This window comes from Hyla sarda, chromosome 2 (assembly GCF_029499605.1).
Source record: "Hyla sarda isolate aHylSar1 chromosome 2, aHylSar1.hap1, whole genome shotgun sequence".
In the NCBI taxonomy this organism is placed as follows: Eukaryota; Metazoa; Chordata; class Amphibia; order Anura; family Hylidae; genus Hyla; species Hyla sarda.
In genome coordinates, this window is record NC_079190.1 from 370,211,075 (window position 1) to 370,225,325 (window position 14,251).

The window sequence follows — 14,251 nt, forward strand, 5'->3', positions numbered from 1 at the left end:
TCCCAGCAAGCCCGGACAGCCGATGGCTGCCCGGGCTTGCTGGGAGTTGTAGTTTTGAAACCTCTGGAGGTCCGCAGGTTGAAGACCACTGCGGGTGGGGGAGTTCACTCGAGTATAAGCCGAGGGGGGTGTTTTCAGCACGAAAAATCGTGCTGAAAAACTCGGCTTATACTCGAGTATATACGGTAGTTATTAATCTTATTCATTTATTTCGTTATTATTTTTAATTATTGATTAGTTTTCTGCTGTTTTAGATTTCTGTGTTGTCAATTTGAAATTTTACTTTAAAACTTTCCATATGAATTGTCAAGAGTGTAAATATCCTACATGCATAGTAAAATGAACAGCGCCACCTACTGGCACAACTGCACATATTATTACAGTTGTGCCAGTAGAAAGTAGAAAGTTGACAAGGAAACTGGTAAAGAGATTATCAAACTCCATTATCTATATCACTGTTTCTCAACCAGTATGCCTCTAGCTTTTTCAAAACTACAACTCCCAGTATGTTAGCACATATTGACATAGATGGGGGTTCTTTACTTGGGGCCCTTGGAGGAACAAAAGAAACATAACAGTCATATGTAGGTCATATCCCTATACATTTGTATTTAGCTTAATATTTATTTTCTATTAGCTGAGTACCCAGTGTAATGATGTTCTTGTAATGATGTGTATATGTATATATATATATATATATATATATATATATATATATATAGTCCTAGAGCGTGAGCTGCACATTTAGTTTTGTTTCTGTCTTGTCTGTGAAGCAAAACAGACTTTTTAAATTAATATTTGGACCCTGGCGGAGGGGAAATGAACCCTTCTGGTCTCCATGTCAGTTTGTACCTCAGTTAAGTCTGTACAACATATAAAGATGAATTGATTCTGGGGAGGGCTAACAGGAAGAGCTAAGATCTAAATTGTGTCAATTCAGTAGTCTGTGAGTCTCTTCTGGTAAATGCCAGTCATATCTGACCACAATCAATAGCCGGTCTCTAGACTTAACCCATTATATAATGGACAGGATTGTGGTGGGGTCATGCCAGCAGCAATCTAGAATTATTGTAGACTTAAAGAGTACCTGTCATCAAACCATATTTTCTAAACTAACTCAGATTATGTCCCCTTACTTCTCCTAACACCCCTCCTGCCCTTAAAAAATGTTCTGAGCTTTAAAAAGATTTGTCTCATACCGTTCCCCTTGTTCACATTGTGTGAGCTCCCAATGGAAGAAAGTGGGGATTCCCCAGCAGGCGTGATGTCCCCACACGCTTCCTGAGTTTGATCTCCTGGCCAGGCCCGGAGGAGACCAAACTAACTGTTTGATTTGCGCAGAGAACAGAACAGCGCCACCTAGTGGCCGATTTTTCAATCACATTAAGAACATATAAAGGTTAAGAATTTTGACAGCAAGTAATTAGCAAAGTGTCTGATAATTACATAAAGAATAATATATTAAAAGTTTAGTTTTGGTGACAGGTACTATTTAAAGGGAACCTGTCATGCATACCTCCCAACTTTTTGTATAGCCAAAGAGGAACACTTATGGTTCAAAGTATTAACCCCTTGCCACAAAACGCCGTTTATAAACGGCACTGCGGCTGTTACGCCGAGCGCTCCGGGTCCCTGCTCCTCCCCGGAGCGCTTGCGGCGTTCTCCTCTCTGCAGCGCCCCGGTCAGACCCGCTGACCGGGAGCGCTGCACTGACAATGCCGACGGGGATGCGATTCGCATAGCGGGACGCGCCCGCTCGCGAATCGCATCCCAAGCTACTTGCCTGTCCCGGTCCCCGGCTGTCACGTTCTGACGCGCGCGGCTCCGCTCTCTAGGGCGCGCGCGCGCCAGCTCTCTAAGATTTAAAGGGCCAGTGCACCAATGATTGGTGCCTGACCCAATCAGTCTAATTAGCTTCCACCTGCTCCACATCCTTATAACCTCACTTCCCCTTCCCTGCTTGGCCGGATCTTGTTGCCTTGTGCCAGAGAAAGCGTTTTGTGTATGTCCCAAGCCTGTGTTCCAGACCTTCTGCTGTTGCCCCTGACTACGACCCTGCCCTGACCTTCTGCTACATCCGACCTTACTCTTGCCTTGTCCTTTTGTACCGCGCCTGTCTCAGCAGTCAGAGAGGTTAAGCCGTTACCGGTGGATACGACCTGGTTGCTACCGCCGCAGCAAGACCATCCCGCTTTGCGGCGGGCTCTGGTGAATACCAGTAGCAACTTAGAACCGGTCCACTGGTACGGTCCACGCCAATCCCTCTCTGACACAGAGGATCCACCTCCAGCCTGCCGAATCGTGACAGTAGATCCGGTGATGGATCCCGCTGAGGTGCTGCTGCCAAGTCTTGCTGACCTACCCACGGTGGTCGCCCAGCAATCCCAACAAATCGCCCAACAAGGACAGCAGCTGTCACAGTTGACCGCCATGCTACAGCAACTTCTGCCACTGCTACAGCAGCAACCATCTCCTCCGCCAGCTCCTGCACCTCCTCCGCAGCGAGTGGCCGCTCCTAGCCTCCACTAGTCTCTGCCGGACAAATTTGATGGGGACTCTAATCTCTGCCGTGGTTTCCTGTCTCAATGTTCCCTACATTTGGAGATGTTGTCGGACCAATTTCCTACAGAACGGTCTAAGGTGGCTTTCGTACTTAGTCTTCTGTCTGGAAAGGCCTTGTCTTGGGCCACACCGCTCTGGGAACGCAATGATCCTGCCACAGCCACAGTCCAGTCCTTCTTCGCTGAAGTCCGTAGTGTCTTCGAGGAGCCAGCCCGGGCCTCCTCTGGCGAGACTGCTTTGCTGAACCTAGTTCAAGGAACTTCTTCCGTAGGCGAATACACCATCCAGTTTCGTACCCTTGCCTCAGAGCTAGCCTGGAACAATGAGGCCCTCTGCGCGACCTTCAAGAAAGGCTCAGCCAGCAACATCAAAGATGTACTGGCCGCACGAGAAATTCCTGCTAACCTGTCTGAACTTATCCTTTTGGCCACCCGCATCGACAAGCATTTTTCTGAAAGACACCAGGAGCTCCGCCAGGAAAAGAACCTTGATCTCTGGGTACCTCTCTCCCAGTATCCTCTGCAATCTACTCCTGTGCCTCCCGCCGAGGAGGCTATGCAAGTGAATCGGTCTCGCCTGACCCATGAAGAGAGGTCTCGTCGCAGAGATAAAAACCTATGCCTGTACTGCGCTAGTACTGAACATTTCCTAGTGGACTGCCCTATTCGTCCTCCGCATCTGGGAAACGCACACACCCTGTTCAAATGGGAGTGGCGTCCCTTGGTGTGAATTCTGCTTCTCCACGTCTCACTGTGCCCGTGCGGATTGCTCCTTCTGCCAACTCCTCCTTCTCAGCTGTGGCCTTCTTGGACTCTGGTTCTGCTGGAAATTTTATTCTGGCCTCTTTTGTTAATAGGTTCTGCATCCCAGTGACCCGTCTCGTCAAGCCGCTCTACATTTCTTTGGTCAACGGAGTAAAATTGGACTGCACTGTGCATTACCGCACAGAACCCCTGCTTATGAGCATTGGACTGCATCACGAGAAAATTTAATTTTTTGTTCTGCCCAACTGCACCTCTGAAGTCCTCCTTGGTCTGCCATGGCTCCAACGTCATTCTCCCACCCTTGACTGGGCCACCGGGGAGATCAAGAATTGGGGTCCTGCTTGTCACAAACGATGCCTCACATCTGCTCCTCATAGCCCCCTTCCTGGTAACACTCTGCCCCGTGACAAGCTTCACCCTCCGCCCCCCCTCCCCATTCCCACTTCTTCTGAATTGCCTGCCGCTGATGTAGCTTCCCAGGACTTCTCTTTTTTCCGGAAGGAAACTCAAGAGTCGCCCCCAATGTTCTCGTCTGATTTGAAGGGACAAACAGACAAAAAGAGGGGGAGACCTAAGGGGAGGGGGTACTGTTACGCCGAGCGCTCCGGGTCCCTGCTCCTCTCCGGAGCGTTCGCGGCGTTCTCCTCTCTGCAGCGCCCCGGTCAGACGCGCTGACCGGGAGCGCTGCACTGACACTGCCGACGGGGATGCGATTCGCATAGCGGGACGCGCCCGCTCGCGAATCGCATCCCAAGCTACTTGCCTGTCCCGGTCCCCGGCTGTCACGTTCTTGCGCGCGGCTCTGCTCTCTAGGGCACGCGCGCGCCAGCTCTCTAAGATTTAAAGGGCCAGTGCACCAATAATTGGTGCCTGGCCCAATCAGTCTAATTAGCTTCCACCTGCTCCACGTCCTTATAACCTCACTTCCCCTTCCCTGCTTGGCCGGATCTTGTTGCCTTGTGCCAGAGAAAGCGTTTTGTGTATGTCCCAAGCCTGTGTTCCAAACCTTCTTCTGTTGCCCCTGACTACGACCCTTGCTGCCTGCCCTGACCTTCTGCTACGTCCGACCTTGCTCTTGCCTTGTCCTTTTGTACCGCGCCTGTCTCAGCAGTCAGAGAGGTTGAGCCGTTACCGGTGGATACGACCAGGTTGCTACCGCCGCAGCAAGACCATCCCGCTTTGCGGAGGGCTCTGGTGAATACCAGTAGCAACTTAGAACCGGTCCACCGTTACGGTCCATGCCAATCCCTCTCTGACACAGAGGATCCACCTCCAGCCTGCCGAATCGTGACAGCGGCACAGCAGGGTTATGAAGCGAGCTCAGGAGCTGAGCTCGCATTATATTCACACAGTCCCAGCTGCTATCAGCAGCCAGGACCCATGGCTAATGCCAGACATTAACTCTTTAGGCGCGGCGATCAAAGTTGATCGCTACGTCGAAAGTGAAAGCTTCCCAGCATCTCAGTCGGGCTGATCTGGACTATCGGGGTGAAACTGTGGTGTCCCTTATCTGCCTCCTCCGCGTCCAAATGACTGCTCCGTGCCTGAGGTCCAGGCAGGAGCAGTCAAGCAGCGATAACACTGATCAATGCTATGATATGGCGATGCATTGATCAGTGCCTGCAATCTGTATAATGCATGTTATAGCCCCTATAACATTGCAAAAAAAGTGAGAAAAAAAGTTTAAAAAGATGATTTGACCCCTCCCCTAATAAAAGTTTGAATGACCCCCCTTTTCCCATTTAAAAAAAAAAACTGTGTAAATAAAAATAAACATATGTGGTATCGCCGCTTGCGTAAATATCTGAATATATATAAAAATATATTGTTAATTAAACCGCATGGTCAATGGTGTATGCACAAAAAAATCTTTTTGTAGTGTGTAGAAATAGAAGCCCCCAAAAATTTCAAAATGGCGTTTTTTCTTTTTGGTTTCGCCATAGATTTTTGGGTAAAATGACTGATGTCATTATAAAGTAGAATTGGTGGCGCAAAAAAATAAGCCATCATATGGATTTTTAGGTGCAAAATTAAAAGGGTTATGATTTTTAAAAGGTAAGGAGGAAAAAACTAAAGTGCAAGAACAAAAAAACGCTGTCCTTAAGGGGTTAAAGTTGATTTTACATACTTTGTTGTATACCGGAATACTATTTGATTTAAATAATATTACACAATTCATCTAAATATAACAATTTATTAACCAAAATGTTATTAAGTTGAAGTGGTATTCTTATCTCTCTTAAAGTGCTTCCCTGTCCCCCTAACTACTGGGCTTCCCTGTTCTACACTGTTGACCCAACTCCAAGTCAATGTTTTTATGCAAATTGCATAAAACAGCTTTAGGAAGCTCTCATTTACAGATAGGAGTAGCCCTTTACGATCCACCCCACAGGTCAGTTACTGCTGCGGATTTTGTCTGCAATGTGGGGTTGAGATTTTGGAAACCTCATCCACTTTGCTGTTACTATAAAACATTGCAAATTTTTAACAGGTCAATTTTGTGTGGAAAATGAGTACAGTCACATGTACAGGATCGGCTGCATATTTTGTGCTGCTGATTTTGTTACCCATTAACTTCAATGAGTAGCAGAATCAGCTGAAGAAAATAGGCAGCAGATCCTGTACATGTGAACGTACCCTAAATCTGTCACATGTCGCCCTACTCCAACAAATCCCACTGTAATGGCTGAACATTTCATAAATATTTCTCAGTTTGACCTGACAGTGAGGACTGTACACCAGGTGTTAAGGGGGTACTCCACTGCCCCAGCGTTCGGAACATTTTGTTCCGAACGCTGGGTGCGTGCTGCGGGGGTCGTGATGTCACGACCATGCCCCCTTGTGACGTAACGTCACACCCCCTCAATGCAAGTCTATGGGAGGGGGCGTGGCATCCGCCACGCCCCCTCCCATAGAGTTGCATTGAAGGGGTGTGGCATGACGTCACTTCCCCCGCAGCCCGCACCCAGCTTTCGGAATAAAATGTTTTGAACGCTGGGGCAGTGGAGTACCCCTTTTAAGGAAACCTGTCAGGTCCCCTAACCCTTATAAGTCCTCCCCAGTACCCTGTAGATGTAAAGCACAGGATTCGGATGCTGTGCCCATAAGCTTCGTCTGATGCTGTTCTCTAATTATAAAAAACAAGTTAAGTCAGTGCTCTCTGCAGCTGGGTAAGTAGGCACGGGGGCAGAGCGGCAGCAAACTTAGTCATGCTGCCCCCACCCTCCTTCCAGCCACTCACGCTTGACTGACACACTGAGTCCCGGGCTTTACATGACAGAAGATTGTAAAATCCAGTAAATATTATTATTCCAGTTGTATTATGCACAGGAAATTGGATACTACTTTCCAGTAAGTATGATCATATATTGTAATTCTTCTGGGATACATCATAATATGTTGTAGAATATAAATGAATCATTTGTGGCAATGTCCATTGTCTTACAGGCCTTCCTACAGATACATTACAGGGTCATCGAGATCGGTTTATGGAACAGTTTCAAAAGTAAGCATAGAAATGTGATATTGGTGCTGACTAAAGATTGTAAATGTCATACAGTCTTTATGCTTCTTATTAAAGGAAAACTGTCAGATATTTTCTCCCGCACTATCCACAGGTACTGATGGATAGTGCAGGAGATGCCGATTCCAACGAGCCCTACCTTGCCCGGATCCGCCCGGCCGTTCGCCCGCAATTGTAGTTTTATTCTATGTGTATATTTTGCTGTAACTGGCATGGGCGGGGCTTCTGCATGTTAACTGGCACTGACGTCAGCGCTGCTTATGAATACTCATCTCCATTGCACATTGGACACCAGCAGATCCCACTGACTTTGGTGTCCATAAATGGAGCACCAATGCAGATGTGAACATAGCCTAAGTCACACTTTTCGAGGACTTGCTGCAATCATTGTAATATTACTGTGTATGTACCATCTGCTGCCTCTGCCAATGACAGAAATGGTCAGGTTTCCAAAGCGAGAAGACTTTCATCTGCTTATACTATCTATAGTATACCCATATTCTTAGCCTTAGTAGGGTTGTTCTTCACTGACATTTTTGGAAAGAGGTTTTAAGCGCTGTTTCTATTGTGGGTCACATGATTGTTATGCTATACATTCATAACAAGGTTTTGGTCCCTGAACCTACTTCCCCAGTGTTGTCAATGATGTCCCATTCAGGGGGCTGGAGCAAGTAATCTGCTGAGGAGATGCATCCCGGAAGGTGGAGCTTACAGCAAAGACTGTTCATAAATACTAAAAGTAAAAAAGAAACAACAGTGGCACCTATACCTTAAGCCTCCTAAGACCACGAGATGGAGACGGCGTCCCGCTAGTCTGGAAATCCACCCTGGCAGCGGAGGTGCTAGGACAATAAAGACCGTAGTCACCAAATAGTAGTAAATAAAGAAAAAAGGTGTCCTGCACTCACCGCTTCAGTCCAGGTAATCCTGCTCCCATCTCGGGTCACGACTCGAACACGGAGGACATGGATAGTGGAGCGCTCAGAGGCCTCTGAGCGCTCCACTATCCATGTCCTCCGTGTTCGAGTCGTGACCCGAGATGGGAGCAGGATTACCTGGACTGAAGTGGTGAGTGCAGGACACCTTTTTTCTTTATTTACTACTAACTGTTCATAAATAGTTGAATTATGGGAAATGTAGTTATCAGCATCATACTGAAACAAGTGACTCGTCCCACACAAGAAAGTAATGCAGTAAATCAAATTAGATCTGTCATTGTGGAAAAGGTAATAAGGAACTGCATTAAATTGGTCCATGAGGCTTAATAGTTATATATTGCAAGGGTAGGATTGGAAAACCCCTCTCAGTTGAACCAGTCACATTGAATATACAGTCCAATCTGCAGGCATCATCATATAGAGTAGGAGGAGCAAATTGATGCATAGTTTTGCTGGAAACGTTTTAGGATAACTTGTCATTTATACAGTGACCCCTCGACCTACGATGGCCCCGACATACGATAATTTCAACAAGGCAGCATCAACATACGATGCTTTTTTATGTTGGGACCTTCGCATAAACGGCTATCCGGCAGCGCTATCCGGCAGCGTTGACTGCTTCAGCTGCCGCCAGATAGCCATTTACGGTGCCCCGTGAGCTCCGGTGATGTCTCTTACCTGTCCTCGGGGCTCCGGCGCGTCCTCTTCGGGATCCCCTGCATCGTCGGCGCTCTCCATCGACGTCATCACGTCGCTGCGCACACCGTCCCGTCATCCAATAGGAGCGGCGTGCGTAATGACGTGATGGCGGCGACGCAGAGCGTGGATGCCGGTGAAGCAGAGGCCTTACTGGAGCGTCGGGGACACCTCGGGGACGCGGCGACAGCGATTGACGCCGACATCCCGGGCAGCGGGAACGAGCGGTGACGGTCCGGAGCGGCGGGGACAGGTGAGTACAACTTCCTCTACCAGTGGTCTACAACCTGCGGCCCTCCAGATGTTGCAAAACTACAACACCCAGCATGCCCGGACAGCCAACGGCTGTCCGGGCATGCTGGGTGTTGTAGTTTTGGCAACATCTGGAGGTCCGCAGGTTGTAGACCACTGTCCTATACTTTACATTGCACGGATCCCTCAACATGCGATGGTTTCAACAAACGATGGTCTTACCATCGTATGTTGAGTTACCACTGTACATGTCTGCTCATTCTTGGCTAAGTAGTCATGTGGGCGGTCCTAGTGATTACTATCTGTGAATAATTGTACAGTCGCAGAATAGGACCACCTACATGACTGCTTAGCGCAGAATGAGTAGAGATTACATGAATAAACAAAAAGTTATCCTGGAACTTTTCCCTCAAAGCTATATATCACTTTGCTCAGCTCCTCCTGCTCTATAACCTGAGATTGAAATGGATTTTAAATGTAACAGTTTCCTTTTAAAAGTGTGAGTTTTTACTTGGAATTCTGTTGACCTGTTCTTCCTTGATATCTCTATTTCTTCTTTGACATGGTCTGCTACAGCTTGTTATAGCTTGCACTCCCCATGTGATTTCCATTGTCATGTGTTATGCTGAGTGGATCAAGCGTATGGAAATGATAGGGGAAATGAAAATGTTCCCAATGTTGCTGCTTCTCAAATGACTTCTATATAATCCATTAGAAAGAAGAACATAGAAAGACTAGAAGAAGAAATGTAATAGAAACCAGAGTGTCTGAGAAGAGGGGATTTAGCCTAAAATACAAATAGTTTCGAACATAATTGCTTATTGAATAAAACTGTCATGTGGAACATACTGACTCATTTTCAGGCATCTTGTTATAGAGCAGGAGGAGCTGAGGAGATTGATATATATCTTTATGGGGAAAATATTCAGTATAACTTGCATTTTATTCATAGAAAACACTGCACACAGTGGATTGTGGATCCAGTAATAGGAAGTAGCGCTCAATTTAGGAAGGCAGAAGAAAGATGATACCCGGCACTCACCAGTTATGCACAATGAAGACTTATTATGCCATAGTGTAGTACAAGGATGGGTTTCGGCGTGGAAGCCTTCCTCAGCTGTCTGCCTAAGGCTCCCACGCCGAAACCCGTCCTTGTACTACACTATGGCATAATAAATCTTTACTGTGCATTATTGGTGAGTGCTGGGTATCATCTTTCTTCTACCTGTGGCTTTACCCTACCTCGTACAGCACCGCAGATTCTACAGAAGTGCCAACATATCCCTATATTGAACATATTAGGAAGGCAGTCAATCATTCAGTCACTCCGCCCACTGGACTCTTGAGCCCTGAGTAAACAGGGATTTCAATGAGTAAGAATACAAGTCACACTGAATCTTCTACCCTAAATTCTGTGTTATTCTGCTCATGACACCACCACAGATTTTTTAGAATTAGAGAAAGGTTTATTACAGGTAGCGGTGCTATGCTTTAAATGGGGCATTAACAGAAAACTCTGAGTAGTGACAAATAGGTTCGAGCTTTCTTTAGAACCGTAACATTTTAGAAATCAATTCGATCTTCTTTACAAGGTTTGTAACCACAACAGAAAAAGGAAAATATGTGCACAGTTTTGCAGTTTAGGAAAATTTATCCCAAGGCCAAAGAGTAGGGGATAAGTGTCTGATCGTGGGGGATCCAACCGCTGGGACCCCCCGGGTTTTCCTGCACAGCACTCTGGCTCTCTTAGTGGGCAGGGTGGCGGCCGGAACGCGCCCTCCATACATATCTATCGGAGAACCGAAGCGCTGTACTTGTGTATCTCTGGCTCTTCCATAGAGATGCATGGAGGGGGCTTTTTCCGGGGAGGTTCTTTCTATCGGTGAGTTATTTACCTGCTGTCAGTAAATGAAAGTAATATTAAAAAAGGAATGTAATTCTCAGTATTACGTTGTCTATAGGTTGAAGGACTTGTTTTACCGTTCAAGTAACCTGCAATACTTCAAACGCCTACTGCAGATTCCACAACTTCCAGAGGTAAGAAGACGTCTTCAGAGATTTTATATCTTTATCATTCAGGTATTCACGACAGATGTACAGTAAACACGAACATGCCTCTGAATTATCCAAGGGACAATGAAGGTTGGAAAATAAAATGATATTTGTAATGATCGATATTGTCAGCTTCAAGTACTGAAGATCTCAGCAGTTGTGTAACAGTAAATGAGGCTTTTAGAATAATTCTTCTGTCCTAGTTGTTGGCAATGCATAATAGCAGAGAAACAGAAGAAAACATTTTTAGCAGAGAAATAGAAATAAATTAAAGAAAGCACCAAATTTATAACAGTGGTTCAGGCTGTTTGAAAAACTAGCACATTTTTAGGTAGTCCAATGTTTCCTAACCAATGTGTTTCCAGCTGTTGCAAAACTACAACTCCCAACGTGCCTGGATAGCCAAAGGCAAAGCATTAAAGGGGTACTCCGTTGGAAAGCATTTTTTATTTATTTATTTATTTATTTATTTTTTCAAATCAACTGGTGCCAGAAAGTGAAACAGATTTGTAAATTACTCATATATTTAAAAAATCTTAATCCTTCCTGTACTTATTAGCTGCTGTATGCTCCAAAGGAAGTTAAGTAGTTCTTTTCAGTGTGACCACAGTGCTCTCTGCTGACACCTCTGTCCATGTCAGGAAGTGTCCAGAGTAGGAGCAAAATAGACAGAGGTGTCAGCAGAGAGCACTGTGGTCACACTGAAAAGAACTATACAATTTCCTCTGTAGCATGCAGCAGCTGATAAGTACTGGAAGGATTAAGATTTTTTAAAAGAAGTAATTTACAAATCTCTTTAACTTTCTGGAACCAGTTGATATGAAGAAGAAAAAAAATTCCACTGGAGTACCCCTTTAACTGCTGATTAAATCTCTGCTAGCTCATAGCTAGCAGATACTTCAGCATGGGCACACAGGCTTGCTGGATTTAAATAGAGGCATCCACCTCTACATAATTCCAGCGAGCCTGTCCGCTGGGGGAGATTGGATTAATGCCCCCCTTTTGTTAACTTAGCTTATTGGGAGACTATTACTAAGGAGAAAGCTCTGGGAATATGCAGAGGGAGCTACATTCGTTTTTACTCTGGTGTCGGATAGTAATACGAGTGCTGTTTGTTATAACAGTATAAAGATTTTTCATGATGAATGTATTTGATCTGAATTATGTTTATATTCTTTTTATTCCTTCTTCTCTTGTAGAACCCACCAAACTTTTTGAGAGCTTCTGCCTTATCTGAGCACATTAGCCCGGTGGTTCTCATTCCTACAGGAAACTCTCCCCCGGACAGTGAAACATTAGTGGAGACTGATGATCTTGTTGGGATGGACTCTTCATCTATCCAGGTAAAAATAAAATAGTATTATTTGTGTGTTTGTGTGTGTTAAAGGGGTACTCCGGTGGAATTTTTTTTTTTTTTTTTAAATCAACTAGTGCCAGAAAGTTAAACAGATTTGTAAATTACTTCTATTAAAAAAATCTTTACCCTTCCAGTACTTATCAGCTGCTCTATACTACAGAGGAAATTCTTTTCTTTTTGAATTTCTTTTTTGTCTTGTCTACAGTGTTCATGATGCCCGTATCAGGAACTGTCCAGAGCAGTGGAAAATCCCCATAGGAAACCTATGCTGCTCTGGACAGTTCCTGACACGGACAGAGGTGTCAGCAGAGAGCACTGTGGACAAGACAAAAAAGATTCAAAAAGAAAAGAATTTCCTCTGTAGCATACAGCTGCTAAAAAGTACTGAAAGGATAAAAATTTTTAAATAGAAGTAATTTACAAATCTGTTTAACTTTCTTGCACCAGTTCATAAAAAAAAAAAAAAGTTTTCCACCGGAGTACACCTTTAACCCCTTAAGGACGCAGGACGTAAATGTACGTCCTGGTGCGGTGGTACTTAACGCACCAGGACGTACATTTACGTCCTAAGCATAACCGCGGGCATCGGAGCGATGCCCGTGTCATGCGCGGCTGATCCCGGCTGCTGATCGCAGCCAGGGACCCGCCGGCAATGGCCGACGCCCGCGATCTCGTGGGCGTCCCCCATTAACCCCTCAGGTGTCGGGATCAATACAGATCCCGGCATCTGCGGCAGTGCGCGATTTGAATGAATGATCGGATCGCCCGCAGCGCTGCAGTGCACAAAAGGTCACCACTAAGGCCACCATACAGTATATATTTCTGTTTCAGTGGCCCATTATGCTTTCTTATACAGTAAAATTAGAGGTATGCTGAGACATACTATCCCGACACGGTAAAATTACACCCTTTAGGCCACCTTCGGATGGCTGCGTTTGGTATATGGGCAGGGAGATTATGCATTTTCCTGGCACATACACAGAACATGTTCATCTGAATGAATGTGAATATAGAGTTGAGGGGTGAGGATTATTATGTATTGATTTTCTGTGTTACCTTATTGCCTAGTGTCCCTAGAGGGAAATGTTGCTGGTGGTTCGTAAAACAATGTCAGTTATTGGCATTTTCTTTCCTCATAAATATAAACATGTTGGTTTTAGGTCTGTCCTCTATTTTTGATGACTGTAAAAGATATGCTGTTCTTGTACCATCTGCTTCACATATTAATAAACCCAGAACATAACAGAAAGTATATCAGAGAATTGTATAACTAACCTTTATTTTCTGAAACCAGAATATCCACTTAAATATTCTTCTTTTGTATAAGCGTTTTGGTTCATCTTGCATATTGTTTTTATTACAGAGTATCCCTGAAAATAAATTTGATGATATATTCGGCAGCTCCTTTAGCAATGACCCTTTCAATTTCAGCAGCCAGAATGGCATGACAAGGGATGACAAGTAAGTGATTGGTTGGTTTAAGGATGTAAAGGATGTAACAAATAGTCTCTAGATAGGAAGGGGGTCATTTCTTTGAGTACAGCCACTTCAACACCTTTAAAAACAAATCACCAGTATCCTGCATCTTTTGAGCAATAGCCACAAGTCTCCCTAAAATTCAGAGCCCCACCTAGCTCCCATAAAGCACTCTATTGAAGTGTCATGCTTCACAAAGTAGAAATCTTTAGAAGCACATGATATATAGGGCAGCTGTCATCACAAACATTAAGTCTCTCAGCCCTGAACGCAATGACGTTTTGGGGTGCAAAAATTAATCTAAGGCTGCATTCACATTACGTTTGTTACATACGGGGACCGGATGGGAGATGGGAAAGCCGAGCTCTCCTGTATCCCAGCTGGCCCCAGCCCCCATCTCATTCATTTGAATGAGCCGATCCGGGGTCAAGTATTGACTCCAATCGGCTCATTTTTGCCCCGTATCCGGTTTTCTGACAGGACCTAAAACCGTAGTATACGGGAGCCATATGTAACAAACGTGATGTGAATGCAGCCTAAAGAAGTTTACCGTATATACTCAACCCGAATATAAGCAGAGGCCCCTAATTTCACCCCAAAAACCCAGGAAAAGTTATTGACACGACTATAA

The 14,251-nt window shown here is 45.2% G+C and overlaps 1 protein-coding gene across 4 annotated transcripts in view; it reads left to right on the forward strand.

The window, feature by feature from the left end:
- The window catches only part of HIP1 (huntingtin interacting protein 1), a 157,530-nt gene that overhangs the window by 86,225 nt on the left and 57,054 nt on the right, over nt 1–14,251 (forward strand). For all 4 annotated transcript variants that reach the window (XR_008888950.1, XM_056558402.1, XM_056558401.1 and 1 more), the window contains exons 9-12: nt 6,774–6,831; nt 10,697–10,772; nt 11,987–12,130; nt 13,508–13,605. Coding sequence is in view for 3 of the 4 variants with exons in the window: in XM_056558402.1 (XP_056414377.1) it covers nt 6,774–6,831; nt 10,697–10,772; nt 11,987–12,130; nt 13,508–13,605 (376 nt within the window). In the remaining variant the exon portion in view is untranslated. The remainder of the gene's footprint in view (nt 1–6,773; nt 6,832–10,696; nt 10,773–11,986; nt 12,131–13,507; nt 13,606–14,251) is intronic.